We start from the raw sequence: 24,540 nt of genomic DNA, 5'->3' as shown, positions 1-24,540 counted from the left end.
GTAAGTTCGCGGACACCTCACTCAGACTCACAACGATCATATCACATCGCATCGTCACGCTGAGACAGCATCGATAATTCACTTTATTACCGTACTCACCAATCCGGCTACCCGTCAGGACCGATCGCCTGACATGATGCACCACTGTATCGCCACACGAATGACCGATACACACAGCGTTACAAGACTTTAGCATACCATACACTACAAAACCACGGGGAGACACCGCGGACACGTCTGCCCCCGATGAGCGTCAGCTCTCAACCCCTCACTCCTACTACCCGAGCGAGAGTATACCCACGTGCGACCCATGACCCCCACCGAATCTCTTACGGCCATGGGGTCACCGCACGCCCCCTATGTCCTAACCAGACGTACCAGAGACACCAACTCCAGTGCTCTAACCTCATTTCGTTACAATAATACATTTATATAGCGCATTTTCCATGACCGAATATGTTCAAATGCACTTTACCAGTGGATTATTGATCTTAACGGAACAGGTGAGTTTTTAGATGTTTTTTGAAGGTGATGAGAGGTTGTGGAGAGTTTTGGGTAGTTGAAAAAAGACATTTGAGGACAATGAGTTTATAAGAAAAAACACGTGAGGACATTGTCAATCCACTCCTTTACAGTCTATGTATTTGATAAGTTGCTGCACTACTCAAAAGCAGACTGCACTGAATAAATCATTTTCACCCTTTTACAGAACAGATGTTTACAAATCTGTTACTGCCAACTGATTTTCTCTCCTGTATTCTGTCTCACTACAGATTCTAAGACTGGTAAGATCTCATCATGTTCTTAGGTTTTCTATATCTTTTTAATCATTCCTTTTTGTAGAAAAATTAGCTCAACTTTCATCATCTGTAGGTTTTCTACTTTTTAATCTTAAAGCATTTGAAGGAGGGTAAAATTATGTCCCTTCAATAAATCTATCACCCCTCACGAAGAAAATAAGACATTAAAAGTCAAATGCATTTTGACGTGCAACTACACAGCTTCATAGAAAATAAATATTTCAAAGAAAAAAACTTTCTTACATTAATTTCTGCATTAAAATGCAAGACGTTCATGACCCACACATTTTCAATCAACCTTCAGACATGCACAGTACTCTACCGTAAAAATCACCCAACCAGAGGCTGCAGACCATTTCCTGGCTTGATGACTTTATCTCAGGTATACAGGCGACCCCTGTGATAACGAAGTCCTCAGGACCATCAGTTTTCTTTCATTACACCAAATGTTATTATAGCCAAACAGTATTTAAAGAGATCTACAGATGATAATTTGGGTATCTGAATCTTTTACTTCATTATTACAAGAATTCCATTACAGCCATGTTTGTTATGACAGGAACGCACTGTTCCTTGTCTTGGCCCCGAGTGTAATCACTGAAAGTAGCAGAACTCTGTAACCTTTGAAAATTACCCTGCATCTGCCTCAGGACGTGTTTCTCCTTCTCCAGTTCCAGCATGACCCTTGACCTCTCCTGCCTGAGTGCAGCCTTCAGGGCCCGGGCGTAGTCAACCTCTGTCATGGGGAAAAGAATGCGCGGTACAAAAATGTTACTAAGACCGCACAAGATGGGGTCGAACTCGGCCGTGATGGTACCTTTGCCTGAAAACCTCCCCAGGGTCTGTCACTGAACCCGACATTCCCCTCACTTACCCCTTACTTTCCCCTCACTCTCCCCACCATCCCCTCCCTTTCTAAGGTAAGTGTAATTATACTCTCTAGCCTGGATAAAAGTGCCCTAAAGGGGAAATCTAATTCAAATATAAGTTAGTCTGATAAGAAAGAGTAAAATATTACGCGTTCAACTGTATAATTTTGATCTCAATCAGATGAAAAATAAGAAGTTAAGACATTTTGAATTTTTGCTATTTTTTCGGGAAACAGTTCTTGAACGGTCATTATGAATATATTACGCAAATGGCAAAGTGAGCATGTCATTCCCTCACAACTTGCCACATAGTTTGTACATAAAATTCGGAAATTTCAAGTTTTTCATTCAAATGCAATTATGCCAGAGGCTCAAATCCTCATATATCTCACTGATCACTATTCTGAAGTTGTTAAACCAGGAATAATATCATGTTTCAGACTTCAATGACAGAAACATTGAATTGTTCTCATTTTTTTTTACACCATCAATGGAAAATTGTGATGTTATGACATGGTTAGCTCATTCATTTGCATATTTATATCCACTGTACAAGAACTGTTTTGCAAAAATTAGCAAAACTTCAAGATGTCATAACTTCCTTATCTTTCCACCAATTTCAGTAAAATTTTTACTGTTGAACTCGTAAGATTTTATTCTTTTTTATCAGACTAACTTATATTTGGGCTGGATTTTCCCCTTTAAGCTAGAAATAGCTCGCTGTCACAAATAATGTGGAATCAGCCATTGACCTCTAATCTCCAAGCACATTGTATGTATTCCTCTCCTTACTATGCCTGTCATCTTGTTGGTGTTCCGAGCTACTTATAGGCCATGTCTTGTATTCCTCTCCTTACTACAGAGGCACATGACAGAATAACCTCACTACAAAAAAAAAGGTGGCTACAAATCAAATCCATTATTTGAATTAAGTCCATGCACTAACACCAGGCAACAAATAGGAATACCTTGCCCATACGCTTTTCAGCATGCATTCATTGTTGCATGTCTGTTGGCTGTAGAATGCCATAATCTACAATTTGTGTCATACACACTTGCAGCTAAAATTTGCAAATTCCAGCTATTATCTATCATGCAGGAGGAGAAATCTTACGTTCAGGTGGCACAAACTGCTCCCCCTGGGAGACCCACACCTCCACCGGCTGCCGCTTGAAGAGCTCCTGGCGGAGGTTCTCAGTGATCGCCTTCTTCATTGTGGCCTCATCCTTGATGTCTGAATTCATTAAGACCAAAAAAAAAAAAAAGTTGGGTATCACTGTTATCATTTGATACAAAATCCATGTGGACAAATTAAAGAGAAGAGAAGATAAGCTGAAGCATAGTACTCTTTGGTAACAAGAATATGTTGAATTCAGAAGAGAATACCCACTACTCACAGGGTATTATTGGGTGGAAGCATTGAAGATAACTTTAGGGCACATTCAGAGTCATTAGACAGACCATTGATCTTGCCTCTCTCTCTCTCTTTTTTTCTCTCTCTCTGTTTCTCTCCCTTGCTCATCCTCTTTCTCTTGTCATCACCATCAACACAATCACCACTATCGTCACCCACCACATCATCATTATCACCATCATCTACATCACCATCATCATTGCCATCATCATCAACATCATCATCATCACCATCATCATCTACATCACCATTATCATCACCACCATAATCACCATCACCATCATCACCATCATCATCTACATCACCATTATCATCACCACCATAATCACCATCACCATCATCATCACCATCATCACCTACATCACCATCATCATCACCACCATCGCCACCGACGTCATCATCGTCATCTCTATCATCATCACCATCATCATCATCATCACCATCATCACCATCATCACCATCATCATCATCATCACCATCATCACCATCATCACCATCATCTCTATCATCATCACCATCATCACCATCACCATCATCACCATCATCTTCACCATCACCATCAACATCATCATCACCATCATCATCTCTATCATCATCACCATCATCACCATCACCATCACCATCATCATCTCTATCATCACCATCATTACCATCATCACCATCATCATCATCATCACCATCATCACCATCATCACCATCATCATCACCCCTATCATCACTAGCATCATCACCATCACCATCATCATCACCCCTATCATCATCATCACCATGATCACTAGCCCTATCACCACTATTACCCTCATCACCCTCATCATCATTACCATCATCTCCATCACCATTGTAATCAGTATTAATTAATCATCATCATTCCCATTACCATCCTCATCCTCATAACTCTCATTATCATTATCATCATAATCATCACCATCATCAGGAGCACTACCAAAATCCCTACCATTATCACTAGCATTCTCATCATCATTATCTCATTGTCAGCATTACCCTGAACAACACACTAGTTTACTCTCCATCTCCTCCTCCTCCTACTACTATAGCAAATTTTTGATGCCACACTAACCTGTCTCGGTACCAAGGTCCAGGTTCTGCATACCGTAGTTAGCCAGCTTCCACGTGTGGAGGTCACCGAGAGTGAGGAGAGCGGTACCGTCCTGGGTGTAGAGGCGCCGCCCAGCTGTGGGAAGCTGGAGGGAATAGGTGCACTGGTCCAACAACTAGACAAGAGAGAAGATGGTACATGAAATTTAGCAAGCACTGCCAAACTGATTTGAGATACACTATGTTAGGTTTTTAATTTGAACATATCATACTATTAGTAGACAGTCAAATAATCAACTAGTGAGATGGTATTAGTGGAGATGCAGCACACTCAAGGGTATTTACAATGGTAAAACATGGATGAGGCACAGACAAGTGCATGTTTCACGACATTGTGAATACCCGAGAGTGAACTTCATCTTAACCCGTTGAGGACGAGTCCCAAGTACAAACTCGGGCAAGTGTCTATGGGAAATGCGTGTTGTAGCACAATCAGCCCGTCCTAAACGGTTTAACTAACGACACAAACTTAAACCTGTGCATTATTTGGTTTACAATATGGTTCTGTGAATGATATTTCATTCACCTTCATGGGTAAATGTCAGTGAGCTACATGTAAAACTGGCTCATAAGTCGAGATGTAAGAAGAAATGCTCCAAACACACTGAACACAAAAGTTGTTAACATTAAAAAAGTGATTGAGGCGCGCTTGCACCTGATTGAGTGCGCGCTGCTAAAGTATGCAATTGTGACATCAATGAGCAGGATTACAGCAATTAAGTGCAACTGAATGAACAAAGTCACGCATTTAAGCAACGACATCTACACTTGTATGAGTGCTTGTAACGGTCATAGCAATGGTCATCCGCAAAAACTTTAAAGACTGGTCACATGATTGCTCTCAGCCAATCGTTGATCGGGATTCATATCACCATTTTCTAATACTTTCTTTATCCGACTGAGAAGCCTCTGAAAGCCCTCCTCCATCATGACCACACCCTACGTGACTCACCCCTCTCAGCGTGGAGCCACAGATGACGACCCCCTGCTGCGTGCGCCCCTCTCCGTTCTTGTAGGCCACGATCCGCACGGTCTGGACCGGCTGGTAGGCCGAGATCTCCCGGGCGATGACCCTAGCAGAGGTCATTTGGCGGAGACGACGGAGTTCCTGTTCATAGTGGGCCACGGTGTTCAGCGCTTCAAACGCTGATAGGTCCACCTGGAGAGGAGGGGAACAAAGTTTTTTAAAAATTACACAGGCCAAATTGATCCATACATTCATAGTATCAGCTAATGGAATATTCCGCCATACAGTACTGCAAAACCAGAAACACTTACACCATAAAACTTTTGTGAATATCAAGCTGACAGTCTCTTTGACAGCATGAAACTTAGAAGAGAATTTGCAACTGGCATTCCATGAATGGTGTAGACAAAAACTTTGGCATGCATTTTACTTATGTAAATCTTGGCTCCAAGAAATTTGCGAAAGTTTCACGCAAGCAGAACTTTCAGGTTTTACAGTATGCTAAGTTTAGCAGGTTATCTCCAGGTTTCTGTCAGGAAAACAAGGCTTTACTCCTGACATGTCTGTCCAAAATTTCCTGTCTAAAAACAAAAAGAGTCAAAATTTCCTCTTTCTCACCTTTCCACCGAGAAATTGCAGGCATCCCTTTATCTTCTGGCCTTCTTTCTGCGCCCGCCCAACCTCGCATGAGAATTCTGTCGGCTGCGTCAGCCTGTCGAGGCGATAGTGCGCCCTCAATGTCCGCGAACACGCCAGGCAGACATGCGCATCGTCCTGGTTGGCTCTCTTCATTACAAATCCCTGTGAATAGAGAAAGAAATGTTAATGCCTGCTGTAGCAAACATGTCTACTCAAACCAATTGCCCATTCAAAGTCCAAAGAATTTGTTTCCCCAAAGAGCACTGAATTCACTAAATAACCTGCCTATGAAGCCCATCTGCCCATAGAGATAATTTTTTTATAACTCTCTCTTACTCGGGTGGCCTTTGTGAACAGGTTTCACTGAAGTTGACTGAAAACTTCTTGTAAATGCTTCAGGTAGCAGCAAGTTTACGTCTTTCAACATATACAAAACGGAAAAGAGCATTACAAGGTATTTCATGAACTATATGAGTAAATCTAGTCAACTGGACTTACTTGTAATTTGGAGTAGCCACGTTTCACATCCTCTCCGCGATGCTTCAGAGGATGTGAAATGCCGCTACTCAAATTTACAAGTAAGTCCAGTTGACTAGATTTACTGATATAATTCATGAGATAATTTACCTGGATGACTGGGAACATTCACAGACATATCACAGGGTATTGCACTGTATGTTACTGTGCTTCTTAAACAGGAAGTTGCCACTCTAGGGAGCATTGCTATCCTAACATCTTTTATGAAAGGAGACCCAGGACACTGTCGACAGAGTTGCGGCCTCCAACATCCCACCCATTCTTTGGTCTTACCGGTTGCTCCATTGCTTCTGAGTCGGCTACAGCAAAGGTGCAGACGTTGGCCCTGTTTGCCGATGTGATTTCTGTGGAGGAAAAACATTACCGAGAAAAGATCAAACTTTATGCCTCACTTTACAATCTCTCAGTCTTTGTGCAAGTCTTTGACTTGAACCAAGTTGTTGAGATAGAATACATATTAGTTCAGTTTGGTCATAGAAAGTAAAACTGAGCACCTACTATCCTGCTATATAGTGTTTATGAAAAATAAAAAAAATTGGGCCCTGTCAAAAAATAATTTCCCCAGACAATACTGACATCAAATTAGACCACATCACAAACAGCTATCATCCTGCTACAATGTATATCTGAACTTGTTATAACAAGCTTCCACTATAAAACCCCCAGATCAAAACCAAGATCTTGTTACCTCTGTCTCGGTGCTCCGCAGCCATGGCAAAGATGAGTCCTGTCTCCTTCTCCAGCGCCCACACCTGATTGGCTCGCCCGTTCTTCTCCAGCTTCAGCGACTGGAGGACCACGGACTGGCCAGCGAGGCCTACAGGGGGCGCCCCGTCTCCGGGAGTTGCGTTGGGTAGACTGGCCGTCAAGACTAGGTCGCTGTTGGCTTTGCATCGGATGATGCTGCGCAACAATGTAACGACACATAGAAAAGAAAATGTGAAATATGTAATGTATCAGGGCTGTTGACACTCACAAAACAAAATAATTGTCGAGGTTCCAAAGAGTACTCAGGGAGATACTAGTGAGTTTCATGAAGCACAACGTACGAAAATAATTTGCAGAGCAAAAGGTCTTTCATATCCTCATTAAAGCAAAGAAATATTTAATTTTCTGTGAGCTTACTGCACAATCAGAGAGACTTGGCAACTCTTGATGAACGTATATGTCAAGCATTTGTAGACAACTAGCTAGCAACATAAAAACATTGATTGATACATGAATAGATAGATAAATAGATAGATAGATAGATAGATAGATAGATGGATAGACATGTAGATAGACAGACAGATAGATGGACAGAAAGATAAATAGAAAGACAGAGAATATAGAACTGATATAGAAAGACGGATAGGGAGATATTACAGATTGACGAGAGATATTGCAATAGACAGGAAGATAAAAAGATGAATGGATAGATAGATAGATAGATAAATAGATAGATAGGTAGGTAGATATTAGATACATAGATAGGTAGATAGATAGATAAATAGATAGATAGATTGGTAGGTAGATAGACAGATAGATGAATAAATAGATAGATAGGTAGATAGATAGAAAGAATTATAGACAGATATCAGGTATAAGAGGGGAGAGAGATAAAGAGCGACAAACAGACAGACAGACAGACAGACAGACAGACAGAGTAAGAAATAAACATGAACATATTTATATGTATGGAAATATTTGACATAAGCTTGACAACACATGAAAAGCACTTCTCTAAAAGCTTCACATGGCTTTTTGAATATGGAAGCACCAATTAATACTCACTTGTCATCGTCCACACTCCACCTGAGGTAGGCATTGTCTCCGTCCTTCTTGCACAAGACAATGGGGGAGCTGTCCGCGCTGGGGTCCAGGGGTCCCAGAACCAAGAAGGGCGCGGTCTTCACCGCGATGTACCCATCCATGAAGATGAAACGCTGGTGGGACTGCCGCGAATTGCCTGGACGCGGGGTCCGTGCTTTGGGCCTAGGGAGAGATAAAAAACATGTAAGCTGTTACTATTACACAGCCTTAACAAGGTACTGTATATGCCGAATATTTCGCGAGGTTTTTATTTTCGCAAATTTCACGAGTCAGGTATTATTCGCAAAATTAAAGACACGCGAGAATATCGACTCTGATCCCGATGTGAATGTGACGCATGCGTGCACACATCTCCATTCAGTACAGGACTCCACGATCGGGAATTTAACCACACGCGAAATTGTCGCGAATTCGCGATTCGCGAAAATTTAGACTCGCAAAATATATGGCGCATACAGTAGCTCATTGAATGGGAAAAAAAGACACAAATAGCTTTAAACTTTCTTAGTGACAATGAATAAATTATGAATAAATCTCCCGAAATGACTACAGCAACAGGTAGAAATTGGAAGAGCTGCTTTGGTGTCGTCATTGTGGAAGCATTAACTACAAGTTACTGCAACAATCAGTCTTTGGTTATCATTTTTACCTATGTCAATTTCAAAATGTAATAAAAGCAATCAATTCATGAAATCCTGGTAGAAAAAGTGTTGGAGAGACAGTATGGAGGGGGGGGGGGGTGGGGTCTGCATGACAGGAATTTATCTTGCAGCACTGTGCAACATAAACATTTTTCCCCCTTGCACATTTATCAGCAAAAGACCCTTACCTGGCACATGATAATTCCCCTCCCACTAGCAAACGTACAAATAAACAAGCACACATTCACAGACCCAAATCGTAGCTGGGGTGATAAGACCATGTACCTGAAATTTTGGCAAAAATGACTTTTTTTTTAATTAATGGTCAGATAATAAATTAGGTGATGTCCAGTCCAAATCCTAGCTGTCATACCCCAAAAATGAAGCCACCACAGCATATCTTGTTGAAGGAAAGTCTATCCCATTTGATATAGTGCTTTGGCTGCCATGTTTTTTTGCTCTCCAGGGGGGTGTTTCATAAAGCTGTTTGTAAAGTTACGAACGACTTACGAGCGACTGGTGATCAGTTCTTATGCTGAATCATGGAAATTCTGATAAGTATAGCACATCAGAACTGATCACCAGTCGCTCGTAAGTTGTTCATAACTTTACGAACAGCTTTATGAATTAGGGTCCTAAACATGAACATTTTACATTTTATAGATACGAGGTCTTGTCGCCCAAGCGACAATATGCATTCATACACACATTGGCACGCACACACCTCCATTCCCATTAGGAGACACTCACTTCAGTTTGTGGTAGAGTTCAGGGTTCGTGTAGCCATCCACCGCCTCAGCGCCCCCTTGGTTGGCGTCGGTCACCTCGTCCAGCCCAATGTTGAGCACCTTCTCCCACGGCCACTTGAGCCCCTCGTGCCGCTGGTCAGCAATCATGTGAGCCTTCTGGTGGGCGCTGGACGTAGAAGTGGACATCACAAAAACAAGAACAAAATAAAAATATTTAAAAAGATGGCTGCATTCAGAGCTTAGAAGTAAACAACAGTAACCCATCGCATCTTGGGGTCATTTCGCCGAAGTAATTATATCCCTCTCCTCAAATTGGCAACAATGAATTTCACTGTGTATCCTTATGGAAAAAGACAAGAAGGAATACTGTAAAGCAAGATATATTCATGGCATGAAATCTTCATGAATTGCGACTGAAATTCCAAGCAAATAGTGCAGACAAGAACTTTTGTGTGCATTTAATTTTGCAAAATTTGTGCAATTAAAATGCAATAAAACCTTTCTCGTTTTACAGTAGGTTACATTCGTTAAATCTGCAGAAAGTCCAAAAGAAATTTCCCCCAAACATGCCCAGTGAGAGAGAAACAAGAACTTTAATCTTGTAAAATGTGTTGACTTGCCAATCAAAAAATCACTTCTTAACTCAGCAAATACAATGTGTAAGTGGCTTCTGGAAATTCTCATACTGGCACAAACACACATAGTATATGAAAACAGACAACTGAAATGAAATGGTTTTTTGTTTTCTCTACTGGATTGATGAAGACTTTAAGACTTGTGACTCTTTACTAAAAAACTTTACAGGGAACAACATTAACTCTTTATATGCCATGGTGTAAACCCCCTATGTGCCACATTATTCTGAGACAGCAACATACGTAAACATGCTTTGGGAAGACATTTTGTTTTTCACGTCTACGTAACTTTTACATATTTCTGATTCCCTTGACATGTAGTAAGCAAAGTTGTAGAGAAAATGCCCAGCTTTGCTTTAATGTAAATTGTATGACAAATAAATGATCACTTTTCGTTCAAATGACCAGTAGCTACATTGTTGTACAGGCATGATTTTTGCACGCTCCAAAACAGTGACAGAAACAGGGAAATTACTCGAAAATCTAGTAGGGAACACCACTTGATAGTAAATCACCACATAAAATGCAAGCTACATGTGACAAGAAGAGAATCACGAGAAATGGTTTCATTGCGCTGTGGCATTTGGCGATTTATCAATCGGTTTGGGCGAGTTGTGCGTTTGAGCGAATATGCGAACTTGGCACTCCATCTACTGAGTTGGGCATGCGAACATGGCATATAAACAGTTAATAAACTGTCTTACATACCAACAACACAACAATAAAAAGAAGGCAAGAAAGACAAGGAAAGCGCAGAAAATAAAACAGCTTAATTAAATCTTCATCAGACTTTCACTATTACGACATGCAGTGATACTTTAGGCATTGGAAGATGAATGAGCATATCCTATTCCACTAGTTTTGAGGACCTCTTCACTTTTGAAGTACCTCTTGACATATCACATTACTCACACGGCTATCAAGTGAAACAGTATGAACCACCTTTTGAAAATAGGGCTGTCACTACTCTACACACACTAGGGCAGACAGAAAGAGAGTACTGTGATCCATCATGACTTTCACTAGCATTTACAGATACCAGCACTATTTATACAGGGAATGATTTCCATTCTAAAAATTGGACAGCGGTTGTAGGTGATAGACATACGCTTTTCAATAAGAAAGTGGTATACAATTCTACGACAGTGCCACAGAAATGACATTTTGTGTAAGTGCCAGTCATATACGAAATGAAAAAGCAGATTCCTCAACGATACCAGGAAAATTATTCCCTCTTCAACCATATATGTATATATGCTCAGCTCTGACAATCTCTCTCATCTTGATAGTAACCTTGATAGTAACTAATCATTTTGCTACAGTGAACACATACCAACCTTACAAAGAAATCATGTTCTATGTTGAACAGAAATAGTTTGTTGCTGTAATATGTAAGGCACTTACATGTGTAAGTGAGCACAGTGATGAATTGTGTAAAATTAAGTCATATCACAAGTCATACAAGCTCTCACAACACCACAGCATTTCTTTGTTGAAGAAACCTATGAATCCAACAAGCAAACATACAAAATAGAGGAATACACAGTACACATGAATGAATTCATAATATGGATTAATGAATACATAAGTGTATATTACGCTTAAATGCAGATATACATAAACGTATACATGCAAACATACATTCATACAAACATACATACACATATCTGGTAGATACATGTACAAATGGATAAGTCATCTGATCACAGAAAAAAGTAACATCGATCAACCAAAAGTCAACCATAACAAACAAATCAATAAAACCACACAAGCGTTCACAAAGAAAAAGTTTGCATCATCACCTCATGTTCTGGTACGGGTCCCCTTCTGTTTCGGGCTCCTCCTCTGGGGCCTCTGGGGTGGGGCCCCGGGCCAGTTTCATCCTGTCCTCCTCACTCAGACAGCAGTCATTGACAATCAGGGCACTGCCAGCACCGAGGGTGCCTGTCACTTCCAGACACACGGCTGTTTCAAAGCAAATGCAAGAAGATGAATTAATACACAGACAAATACACAAGGTAATGATTCTTTTGTCAAAGTGTTTTCACTGCAACCGACTGACAAATTGCCATCGCTGAAGGGCAATTCTGAATCAGTTGCCAAAAGATCCATTTCTAATATGCTCCAAGTCATGGCTTGGTAATAGTATATGCCAAAATCTGCACACAGATGTGTTAAGAATGAAGATTTAAGAATGAATTTAGTTAATTGAGTTAAGAATTTAAGATTAAAGTCATATTTTCCTGAGGATCTTCTGTGAGACTGGCTGTCAAGTCAGTGAATATATGTAATGCTCTAAAGAAATCTGTAACAGTAGGATCATTGTGTATTTTTTGGTTTGTCTCACATTGCTGAGCATGAACTAACCATACTTACACTAATTCATAAAAGTCAGAAGAAATTCAAATGGATCAATGAATAACGATGGTGGCTATGTGCAATTCAGTGTTTTGAAACTTTGACAAAATTTCAACAAAATTTTGACCAGCAATGAGAAAAAAGGGAAATAAATCAAACAACACAAAAATATGTTTAATCTTTACTGTGCTTTATTTGTCAATTGACATAGATGTCTAGAATATAATTGTCCATAAATTGAGATTACCTACTATAATCCCCCTAATCCCTATTCTGTTACTAAGACCTTCATGTTGGACTGAGGTATGTTGCTACACCTGGGTGAGCTTGCTTTACAGGGACTGTACAGTACTGGTTGAGGTGGGGATTCAGGTTTATAACATTCCTAAGTGAGATAATGAGAAACCTCTTATGAAATATGAAAGAGCATGTAATTTCAAGAAGGATTCAACGTTTATTTGATAAAAATTGGTTTTCAAATGGCTGAGATATCCAAAAAAGTGATAACTAGAGAAGCACTCTGAGAGCGCAGACCTCCGCCAAGCTTGCAGCTCATTTCCACCACTGATCTTGTTCTTCCATAGAGATATCAGTGATTTCCACCCATACGTACTTAGGCACCATGCTGAAAGTGTTTATAGTGTGCTGAAAGTCGCCCAATTTCTCAATATAGAAGCCTTTGTTACGTCATAAACCCTCAGCTGCACGGCGCGCCTCGCCCTAGCAGAAACTAGAGCACGCACTTTAGTGCGTGCAGGCAAACCTCAAATACGCGCAGCCTGAACTCCCAAGTTCATTGACCCTACCTGCCAAAATATCAAAAATCCTTCATAAATTCCCCCAAAATTCTCGGATCACTACCAAAACTTAATCGTTTGGTACGTGTCATTCTCCACCTTTCCTGCAAGTTTCATCCCGATCCGTTAACTATTTTTTGAGTTATTTTGCACACAGACAAACTAACTAACTAACTAACGAACGAACGAACGAGCGAACGAACGAACGAACGAACGAACGAACGAACGAACGAACGAACGAACGAACGAACGAACGAACGAACGAACGAACGAACGAACGAACGAACGAACGAACACACAAACCAACGGTAACGAAAACATAACCTCCTCCCTTGGCGGAGGTAATAATAAAAGGCAACAGGCCACGCCTTTTATTAGGATTTCTTTGCTTCACCTTGTTCTTGGGTATCTCAGCCATTTCAAAACCGATTTTCATCAAGTAAACTTTTGATACCCCTTAGAACTGCACGCTCTTTGACATCTCACAGAGTGGTTTCTGAATATCTCGCAAAAAGTTAAAGGCTAAATCCTCACCTCAACCAGAACTGTAGAGTCCCTTTAAACTTTACAACTACATGTATGTCAAGTTTGGGTGGATTACTGAATCACAATGTGCTGAAAAGACTTGGCAGGGTAAAGGGATGGTACAGTATTGGTGGAGATGAGAATTGGGCTTTTAACTTTTTGCGAGATACCAAGAAAATACTTATGATATAGTACAGAGCATACAATTTTAAGAGGAATTCAAAGTTTATTTGATGAAAATCAGGTTTGGAATGACTGAAACATCCAAAAACAAAGTAAAACAAAGTGATCGTAATAAAGTGTGGGTCCCACACTTTATTAGAATCGCTCTTTTTTGGATATCTCAACCATTTTAAAACCAATTTTCTTCATATAAACGTTGAATTCCTCATAGAATTACATGCTCTTTCATATTTCATAAGAGGTTTCTCATCAATTCACCAAAAAAAGTTAGAGACCTGAAATTAGGTCTCAACCAAAAACTTTACGATCCCTTTAAGCGAAACACCTGAGCACATTCACCCATTGAGGACGGGCTGATTTTGCTACAACGTGCATTTCCCATAGGCACTTGCCCCGAGTGTACTCGGGACTCGTCCTCAACGGGTTAAGGGTTCAAGAATCCACCCACCTCCGGGGTCCCTGAGGGCGACGAACATCTTGATGGCATCCACATCGCTGGTCAGCGAGGCCAGCAGTAGCCGCTTCTGCTGCTGCTGAGTGGTCAGCTTGGGGTTGACCCAGGCCTCGCCGCTGCTGACGTATACGAGGTCGTCGCGCCCCAGCGTCTCTAGACTCGTAAGCTCCCGCCCGTCTTTGTCGAAGAGGCGGCGGGCAGCAAAGGGCAGGTTCAGCTGGGGGGTACATTTGTCCAGAAACTGCAGCAACGGCATGAAAGTGAAATGTACCAGAATGAGCAGCCAGTAAACTAGACAGCACATGAAGGAATGAATACTTGGTGGAGGTAATTAAGGAGAGGCAGTCATTACAAACAAGTTTAGCAATCATTTGATAAGCCAGCAAAATAATTCACGTCACTTGATACAGCAGTAAAATAATAGTCTTACCATTGATTACCCAGTAAATGTATGGTAATTATATCATTTGATCAGTCTGTAAATGCCTAACTAGTTTATCATCCGATATAGCACACATAGTCAAATTCCTTTTCTTGTTATGAACACAGCACACAGACCTGTCATTGAATTCAAAGAAAAGAACAGGTCAATCAACCGAAATTGAAAATATATATAAATACTAGGGGGGAAAAAAGAGTGGAATGTGGACCCTACAAATAGTCCTTTACAGAACTTAATAATTCATAAAGTGAGATTATGTATGCCTAATATCTCCACTTCTTTAGCATTTATAAGGCTCCTGACATTCTTTACATGATGACTAGAGGTAGCTACTACTGTAAAATGGTAGCACTGGGAGCTGAACTTTGAAAGTGTCTAGAATGTAACAATTAAAACAGCAATGAGTGAGGCAAAGTGTCTGGCAAGGACTACAGAGGGTGTGGCTCAAAATGGCCAAAATGTAGGACATTACTTCACTTCTCCTTTACTTCTCTCTCCTTTCTTCAGAGATTTTTAAGCTGAGAGGGACTCTCGAAATGATGTGCTGCATGCAAGAAATGTGCATCATTATTATTATCATAATTATCAGATAATCTTCTCCGCTTCTCACCAGCTGGAATTCGAGCTGCTTCAGGTTAACTTTCTTCGACTGGAGCTTTGCTTCGACGTCGTCCTTGCTGCGCGACCCCGACCTACGGTGTCGGTGAGGGCGCTTTCCGTTTTGTGCCGTTCGGTGGAGGTCCTTCATCATCTGCGGATTTAGGTCAAGGTAGATTTTGGAAGGATTTGAGCAAGCACCTTGACCAGTCGCTATACCTACAAGTGGTCATTTGTCACATCATCTGAAAGTACATTGAACTTTTTACTTGAAAAATATAAACATGCCATTAATGTACATCTGTAGATCCATCTAAATAAAAAATAAGCTTCTCCAAATGGAGTGCAAAAATGATAAAATACTGATGAAAATAACCAGAAAATATTTTTTACAAATATCCATGGTAGCTAGATGTAGGAGAATTTAATGCTACCACAGAAGAAAGTTAAAAAGGAAACAAGAAAGATGAAATGCAAATACAAGAAACACACAGCTCAAAGCACCAAATACCATATGAGGTCTTGAAAGTAAATGCAATATTGAGAAGGTCTGGCCCTTTCAGAAAGTGCACATCGCATGCTGACATGGTAACTATAAACTGTTACTTACATTGGTGAGATCTGGCCCGACAACGTACGCCATCCTGTTTAAGTCCTTGTCCCCATTCTTCAGGACTCGCAGTCTGAGAGGCACGGCTAAAATCAAACATGGAAAAAAAAACAGACTAGTATCAGGAAAACACACACAAACCTCTTTGTCATTTCAAGGCTTAACCACACTTTTTAAGGATTTAATTCGTATGATAGCAAAGATTTAATAGGCATATTAAAGATTTGATTCATACATTTTGTACATCATTGAGTCATCTACATGCTGTGAATTAAACGCAAATGAAAACAAAACAATCAATTTTCACGAAATCAGAAGTTTACATCTTCAATGGTGGCTAGATTTATAAGTATTGTTTGAAATATTGGGTAAAATTGCACCCTTGTGGTTTTGATTTTTAACATTTTACTGAAACTGAAAAAGATTTAAAATTGACACCATAATGTGGATGAAATTGAGCTCTCAACATGAGACCAATAATTCAAGCCCCCCCCCCTAAAAAAAAAAAAACTTGCGATAACCCGCTTCTAGTTCTCAGCCCATGATATCAAAGTATCTGTATTTCAACAATTTGATATATTATACAGATGATTTGACATCAAAGATTACATTATGTCATGTGGGACTAATATAGAGATACAATGCGTTACAAGCTTTTCTATGGGAATGATGCATGTTTAATTCAGTAAGGCTGACGATGACCAGAAGAAAAATGCAGTCAGTCCTGTCGCAAAGATGCAGTGTACCAAAGTGACTTCTACAGCTCCAGTTTTTGTGTAGTCCTTTCACTGGGTGTGTTTGTCACTCTACTGCCTTCTTCAGATGCATGTGCACTGTATCTATTTCCCATACACAAGCTGACACATGTGAGACACACGTGAGAAAATGTGCTATCAGCGTGACAGCCACAGCCAAGGCAAGCTAACTTTTCATAAGACTTACTTCGGTACGCCTCCGTGCCGCTGCTCTCCAGCGATGCGACCGTGCTCTTGGTGCGGATGGGCGGGGCATAGGCGATGAAGTACCCCTCCATGGGCCACTCGAACTTTTCGTTGAGGTCGCCCCGCCAGTCGACGGGCCAGGAGTAGGCCAGCTTGTTCCACATGGGATTCGTGGCCATCAGGTTGTTGTGTCTCCACTCTCTTGGCTTCTCCAGGTTCTCCTGTTTCAGGGCCCACCTGGAAGATTGGATGGACCGTCTTGAATCAGCTCAAAACCCTCATGCATTCAAGAGTTGCATTATCCAGATTTAGATCTCGCAAAATTAGGTAATACCATATTCTAGGGTTTTTTTCCATCATTTACAAGGAATCGAGAAGGAATGTCAGATTCTGGCGGCCAACTTTAATGCATGTATTAACACCCTTGCCAAATTGAATGTATCAACACTCTTAACGATGCAAGAGTTGCATCAATTACATTCGCATTCAGCATCGTCAAAATATGTAACACCGTCAAAAAGCATTATTTTGATGGAACATAAAAAATGTTCACACAAGTAGAACACATCAGTCTAATATCGTAATATTTTTTATAATAATCTGTGGGAGACACTGTAGAAGCGTTAATGAAGAATGGATTGGGGAGATGTGTTATTCAAGTATTCCAGGTTAGTTTGCATGAACCCCTGGTACGGCTGTAGGTATCTTTATTTTCAAAATTACAATTTATTTGCTACACCTTGGGGTTTATGAAAAGAGAGTTTCTTTAAAGGGTGAAAGAGACATCGTTGCTCTCTATTGAAGCTGCCAGCATAGACTGCTGTGTCTAAATCACGCCTTGCTTCAAACAGTGTATGCATCCAGTCAAAATAATATTTCCTGCACAGGAGCCCTCACCTCTGCGATTTTGCCCACTTGTGGCGGTCCGGCAGTCGCTCCATGCCGATCAGCACAAACTTGTGACCTTTGAACTCCGGCTTGGGCCACTCAGCCTGCTCCTCCCCGTTCTCTTCCCCGCCTTCTGGTTGGTCCCAGGGGTCCAGCGGCTTGGAGCTGGTCAGCCAATCAGAACCCGATGCTCCGCCCCCACCTTCCAGGGTCATCCCCGCCCCCACCCCCTCCTCCTCTGGGTTACGGGAGCCAACGAAGGTCAGGAGCAGGTCCCTGTTGTACTGCAAGGGGGAATTGTGACACATTCGCTAATTTACTGCTGAGGACAGCTACAAATACAGCAGATACTTTAAAGGGAAATTTCCTGAAACTTACAGTGTACATATGAAAGTTGTTTAATCATGACTTTCTTCAAGTTCAAAGCAGTGTGAGTAGAACAAATTAACAAAAAAAAGACAGGTCCACTGTTTTATTCAAAACAAATAGCAGGTTAAAACAGGTACATGAGATACAAAATAACTATTAAAGTTTCCATTACCACAACACAAAATGCACAACACAAACAACAAATGCACGCAGATTTGTGGAAGATCTAACGATCCATTCAAAAGTTATGAATTTCCAAAGTTTTGGGAAATTTTATGTGATTCCTTGAATCATGACAATTCATCAGTTTGAACATGGTAGAACATATATGAAAACTATTGATAGGTCACCTTGCCTTAAGATGGCCACTGTTGTCACAGATGGTGCCTGGCCACAGCGACCTTTTTGCAGGAAAGCTTATGAACACACTGGCAATCTTAGACTCACCTTGTTAGCTATCCTCCCATCACTCAGGAAGTCCCACTGCTGTCTGTACTCACCATCCTCCCTGGAGAACGAAAATGAAGGACTTTTTAATCACAAACACCATTAACTCTTTATGTGCCATGGTGGAAACCCCCCGTGTGCCACATTATTCTGAGACACCAATGTACATGTAGTCATACGTTGAGAAAACAATCTTCTTTTCAAATCAATCTAACATTTATAAATTTCTGTTGAATTGTAGGCACTGATGAAATTGCAGAGCAAATGCCAAGCTTTGCATTGATGTAAATTTTATGACAAATCTATAATTGCTTTTCTTTCAAATACCTGGTACATGTAGATACATTGCTGTAAATGTATGACTTTTGCACACAAAGCAGAGACAGAAACTTAGAATTTGCATGCAAATCCACTATGAAACACTGCTTGTTAGTCATTCTCCACATCAAATGCAGGCTATGGACGGAAGGAACGGAATCGCGTGAAACGCTTTCATTGTACTGTGGCATTTGGCGATTTATCGATCGGTTTGGGCGGGGTTTGTGCGTTTGAGCAGAATATGCCAAGTTGGCACGCGGTCGACTGAGTCGGACGTGTGAAAGTGGCACATAAAGAGTTAAGGTGTACACGAGTGTGCCTGACCAAATCACTTTCTTCCTAACATTTTCCTCTCTACTCTTGTGCATAAATACATAACGTAGGTACAGCACCAGAAAGGAAACCTTACATTATTTTGGATAGATAGAGCATGTGTGTGTTATTTAGTGATGATTTGGTTTGAACGCTGCTCAGAGAGTAGGGTGGGTAAACTGTAGCTCCTCGCCGTTTACTTGACAGGACTGGGATATACAGAGCACCATGTAATGGTGGGAAGGCACTGTATCAGAAACAGAATCTATCACTGACAATGCCATCATACCTGGCTTAAAGGGACTGTACCATACTGGTTGAGGTGGGGATTCTGGTTTATAACATTTCTAAGTGAGATAATGAGAAACCTCTCATGAAATATGAAAGAGCATGTAATTTTATGAAGGTTTCAATATTTATTTGATGAAAATTTGTTTTCAAATGGCTGAGATATCAAAAAAAGTGATAATAATAAAAGGCGACAGGCCACGCCTTTTATTAGGATCTCTTTGTTTCACCTTGTTTTTAGATATCTCAGCCATTCCAAAACTGATTTTCATCAAATAAATGGTTGATATCCCTTAGAATTGCATACTCTTTGACATCTCATAGAGTGGTTTCTGAATATCTCGCAAAACGTTAAAAGCTAAATCCTCGCCTCAACCAGAACTGTACAGTCCCTTTAAAGGTACTGTTTACCATTGGGAGAAGTGATTTAAAAAAATGTTTGAGTTATCACATTTGATGCATGTGTAGGTCTGTTGTATCACAAAGCATCTTACCATATAAAAATTTTGCAATAAAGCCTAAGTAGGAGATATCACTGTTCTTCTCATTAAACCATAACTCTAGACAGTTTAGTCTAAAAACAATTTTATTATAACTATTGTTCACATTTTGCATATTTTACAATACTTAACATAGATTATACTGATTAATCTTTTTTTACGCACTGGTTGTTTCTATCCCTAGCTCACATTTCAGAACACTTTTGAAGCACTAAAGCTGAGTTTCTGTTTCACCTGCAAATGGTAAACAATGCCTTTGACTCTCACTGTGCTATGTTGGCCAAATGGCTCGCCTGCTGGAGAACCTTCATCGCCAATTGGCACAGATGCCTCAGTTAAACATATTTGTCAATGAATACAGATTTACAGGTACTTAATCCCCCTGAAATCAAATGGGTCATCTTCATCCTTCCAGTTGGACTGGCTGGCACATTGCTACCCATGAATGGGCTTGCTAACGTACAACTAGGTCAAATTTGGAGGGATTACGATATACTGACGAAAAAAGCTGGGCTAGTGAACCTCAGTGCCTGGGCACAGACAGGGTGTAAATTGATATTCTAGGACATAACAGTCTAATAATTACCCCCAAGACCTCACAAGACATTTAAAACATACTACAAAGCAAACACACACACACACACACACACACACACACACACACACACACACACACACACAAACAAACAAAAAAGAGAGAGGAAAAAAGGTAGATGAGAAAGATAAGAGTGACTAACTAAAGGATTTACATACAAAGGGGGGAGGGTGGGAAGGGGGGTGTAGACTTACTTCTCCATCATACAAACAGGGACACCCAGGGCCTGGGTTGACCCATCGGGGAAGGTCAGTGAGATGTCCCAGTTCTCGCTTCGGTTGACCATCAGGGTCAGGGCTAGCCTGGGGTGAGACTTGCAGTAGATTTGACCATCCTGACAACAAATGATTGGTCAAACAGATTTTGTTAAATTTTTTTTTGTTGTTGTTGTTTTTTTTGTGTTTTTTTTTTGGTTCTTTTTTTAAGATGGAAAAATATGCATACTTAATGTCTCTCCAAAACCAACTGAAGTTCTTTTGCTATGCCTGTATAAGCCATATTGCATGAACAACTGATAGAAGAGTCAATCATGATATTCTGTTGTGTACTAATTATTTATTGCTGTGATATTACAAAAACCTTTTATATGGACATGTCAGGACCGGCGCTCATCTGGTTCACAGATTTGGCCGGATATGGGAGACTCAATGTTTAATACACGCAGCTGCCTACCAAATGGTAGCTACATGTAACCTATTACAGGTAGTATACGCAAAAACTCTTTCTTTGCTCTCAGTGCAAAATTATACTTATGGGCGGTTTCATTTCTCGCTTCTTTTTTTCACCAAAATGAAATCAATAGGAGAATGAGAGGAGCACATGTCAATTTTTCGTGAACATGTCTCATTCTCGTCAGCTGGTCTGCGCTAAGAATTCTCTGGTAACTTGTACCGTGCCCTGATTTAATGAAAAATTTTCTTTCCAATACATACATATGCTGCGATGATTTGGGGGTAGTGAATGTCTGAATGCATGTTATCTAGATGAAAATTTGATGTGAATGCATATTAATTATGTTGGGAATGAGTATGTAATTCATGTGAGATTGTGTAGGAATTTTGTTTGAAATCCCCATTTTCCCTGTAATTACTAGATTGAAAAATAAGAAACACAGTAAGATCATGTCTGGATAATATCAAGATCCAGACAAAGGGAGGCCAGAGAGGAGAGGTTGGACTGTACTTACTGTATTGATACACCAGGCCTGTGCCCTGGCCGGCCACACTTTACTTGACTTCTGCTTTTCCTGGACTGAAATTTCTGGCAGTAGAAGCAGGCTCTCATCATCCTGAAAAAAACGGTACAACAAAAAATGCACTGTGAACATCAAGCTGTAAAATTAATATTCATGGCATACTGTTTCTTGCATGCCATGTTACATGGACATGAAATATTCAACACATCACTTTAAACCTTCAGATTTTGGTCAATCTATTAGTTTTTATATGCACATAGAGACCGTACCATAGGTAGGATGTGCTTATATAAGAATGGTTTCATTATCTTCCATTCTACAAAATGCCCTTTCACTGATTACAACATAAATCGCAGTCTTAACAAAAAGCATTTATGTCAAAGTAGATTACACACAGAGTGAGATGTACACGATAAAGACAACAATAACAATAATGTATACATTCATAATTGGCAACATAACCATTCGGAGAGGTAGCTCACAAATTGAATGTTCATAAGAACGCAGTAACATGTAAGGTTTCCTAAAAGGTTAAAAAAAAAAAAAAAAAAAGTTATACATACACCGATTCCTTCAGACTTAACCCTTTTCCTCTGCTCCTCCTATAACAACTCACCTCATGCTGAAGGAAGTGGGCATCATAGTGTAGGTCATGTGACCTCATATCCGCCTTGACCTTTTCCCTGACCTCAAGGGGCGTGTCCTCGTTGATTTCCTGGAAGGCCTCTTCTGGGTAGCAGTCTCGCACCATCCACGAAGTATGTCTGGGATAATAGAAACGGTTTGGCCAGCAAAGTGCCATGATAGAGTGATTCTAGCCAGTACTGCAAAAGCGGAAATTTGGGGGGCTCCGTCGGGTAAGGTAAATTTCACACGTCTTTACTTCTGAGGAATGATTCTGGCCAGTAGTGCAAAAGCAAGTTTTTTTGCAAGATTAATTCTTCTGGGGATTAATTTGACTTGGTATTAAGACGAATTTTGCACATTTTCTACTTTTGTGGAATGATTCTGGCCAGTACTGTAAAAGCTGAAATTTTTGCAGAATAAATTTTTTTGTGCTCAGCTGGGTAAGAGGTATTTTGCATGTTTTTACTGTTGTGCACAGTCACAACAATTGAGCAGGCATTTCAAATACAGTAGCTTACTGCCGCCACACGGTGAAGGGTTTTGGCAACCCATACTGCGATAAGGGGCATCTGGTCCATATTACACACTACAGGACTAGCTAACATCAAGGAAACTACAAATAGCCAAAATGCAATACAGTGTACTCCTGTTATGATGAAATAAGGTTACAACGAAACTTTCTGGAAGTGAAAATTTAGGCCCAAAAATTGTAAAAAAATTGTATCTTTATACAATATAACTGTATATATTCATAATTATATCTTATTGATAAGCTGTTACAAATTTTCAGTATATCGACAGAAAACAGCCAGTCCTGAGAACATCTTCATAACAGAAGTCACCTGTACAATAAGTAAATCATTTACACACTTTGTATTCACACTAATTTCACATTGGGCAAAATGCATGAAAATATCTGCAGCGCCACTGTCGCCACCATCAGTAGTACTACTGAGATATCGTTATCATATTGTTGCCGTCAAGAGCAACTTTATCACGTCCTCTTGTCTCACTTTTCGGCTCCTTCCGGCAGCTGTTCGGCCAGGAGAGGTTCGCGGACCACCACCCTGTTGGGCTCCCCGTAGGCCTGGCTGAAATCCTTGTACCCAACTGCCTTGTCCAGAACCAGCTGTAGACAGTACACTGTTACAAAATATATATTTAACCATGGGTAAGTACATAGAACTATTTAGAAATAACCATACACTAGAAAATCATTATTTTGCTCCTCCTCCTCTGCCTTCTCACCCTCTTTCTCTTTACCACTTTCTACTCTTTTCTTCTCTCTTTCTCTCTCATTGTCTCTTCCATTTTCATTTCTTTCTCATTTGTCTATCTATATATCTATTTGATTATTAATTCATCAAATTGTTTATCAATATCCCTGTTCAATCCCATACACCAACCTCCCCCCCACCCCTCAAAAAAAAAAAAAAAAAAAAAAAGAGCTCCTCTTTTCCCAACTTGTTGATTACGCGACTATGCTATAGAAAGTTGAATGTTGTGGAGGTTGGATTCAGTGAATGTGGTAGCCTGGATGAAGCACTCCCTACAGGAGCAGAAAGAACATTTTTAAAGGGATGGTACAGTATTGGTGGAGATGAGAATTGGGCTTTTAACTTTTTGTGAGATACCAAGAAAACACTTATGATATTGTACAGAGCATACCATTTTTAAATTTAAGAGGAATTCAAAGTTTATTTGATGAAAATCGGGTTTGGAATGACTGAAACATCCAAAAACAAAATAAAACAAAGCGATCGTAATAAAGTGTGGGTCCCACACTTTATTAGAATTGCTCTTTTTTGGATATCTTAGCCATTTCAAAACCAATTTTCATCAAATGAACGTTGAATTCCTCATAGAATTACATGCTCTTTCATATTTCATAAAGAGGTTTCTCATTATCTCACCA

At 40.3% G+C, this 24,540-nt stretch overlaps 1 protein-coding gene across 1 annotated transcript in view; it reads right to left on the bottom strand.

Moving 5' to 3' along the window:
• The window catches only part of LOC139709004 (doublecortin domain-containing protein 1-like), a 42,822-nt gene that overhangs the window by 5,497 nt on the left and 12,785 nt on the right, over nucleotides 1–24,540 (bottom strand). Inside the window, exons 14-33 of the mRNA XM_071620972.1 lie at nucleotides 23,639–23,768; nucleotides 22,615–22,762; nucleotides 21,990–22,091; nucleotides 20,998–21,137; nucleotides 18,791–18,851; nucleotides 17,984–18,258; nucleotides 17,088–17,323; nucleotides 16,146–16,231; nucleotides 15,549–15,689; nucleotides 14,491–14,737; nucleotides 11,982–12,144; nucleotides 9,546–9,710; nucleotides 8,116–8,316; nucleotides 7,031–7,245; nucleotides 6,616–6,686; nucleotides 5,785–5,967; nucleotides 5,152–5,358; nucleotides 4,162–4,315; nucleotides 2,784–2,903; nucleotides 1,435–1,536 (exon numbers count right to left, since the gene is read on the bottom strand). Coding sequence (XP_071477073.1) covers nucleotides 1,435–1,536; nucleotides 2,784–2,903; nucleotides 4,162–4,315; nucleotides 5,152–5,358; nucleotides 5,785–5,967; nucleotides 6,616–6,686; nucleotides 7,031–7,245; nucleotides 8,116–8,316; nucleotides 9,546–9,710; nucleotides 11,982–12,144; nucleotides 14,491–14,737; nucleotides 15,549–15,689; nucleotides 16,146–16,231; nucleotides 17,088–17,323; nucleotides 17,984–18,258; nucleotides 18,791–18,851; nucleotides 20,998–21,137; nucleotides 21,990–22,091; nucleotides 22,615–22,762; nucleotides 23,639–23,768 — 3,147 coding nt within the window. The remainder of the gene's footprint in view (nucleotides 1–1,434; nucleotides 1,537–2,783; nucleotides 2,904–4,161; nucleotides 4,316–5,151; nucleotides 5,359–5,784; nucleotides 5,968–6,615; nucleotides 6,687–7,030; nucleotides 7,246–8,115; nucleotides 8,317–9,545; nucleotides 9,711–11,981; nucleotides 12,145–14,490; nucleotides 14,738–15,548; nucleotides 15,690–16,145; nucleotides 16,232–17,087; nucleotides 17,324–17,983; nucleotides 18,259–18,790; nucleotides 18,852–20,997; nucleotides 21,138–21,989; nucleotides 22,092–22,614; nucleotides 22,763–23,638; nucleotides 23,769–24,540) is intronic.

Source organism: Diadema antillarum, unplaced genomic scaffold (assembly GCF_040938485.1).
Source record: "Diadema antillarum isolate AM-2024a unplaced genomic scaffold, OU_Dant_1.0 seq00001397_RagTag, whole genome shotgun sequence".
In the NCBI taxonomy this organism is placed as follows: domain Eukaryota; kingdom Metazoa; phylum Echinodermata; class Echinoidea; order Diadematoida; family Diadematidae; genus Diadema; species Diadema antillarum.
The sequence above is the reverse complement of the archived record's forward strand: the minus strand, read 5'-3'. Positions and strand labels throughout refer to the sequence as shown.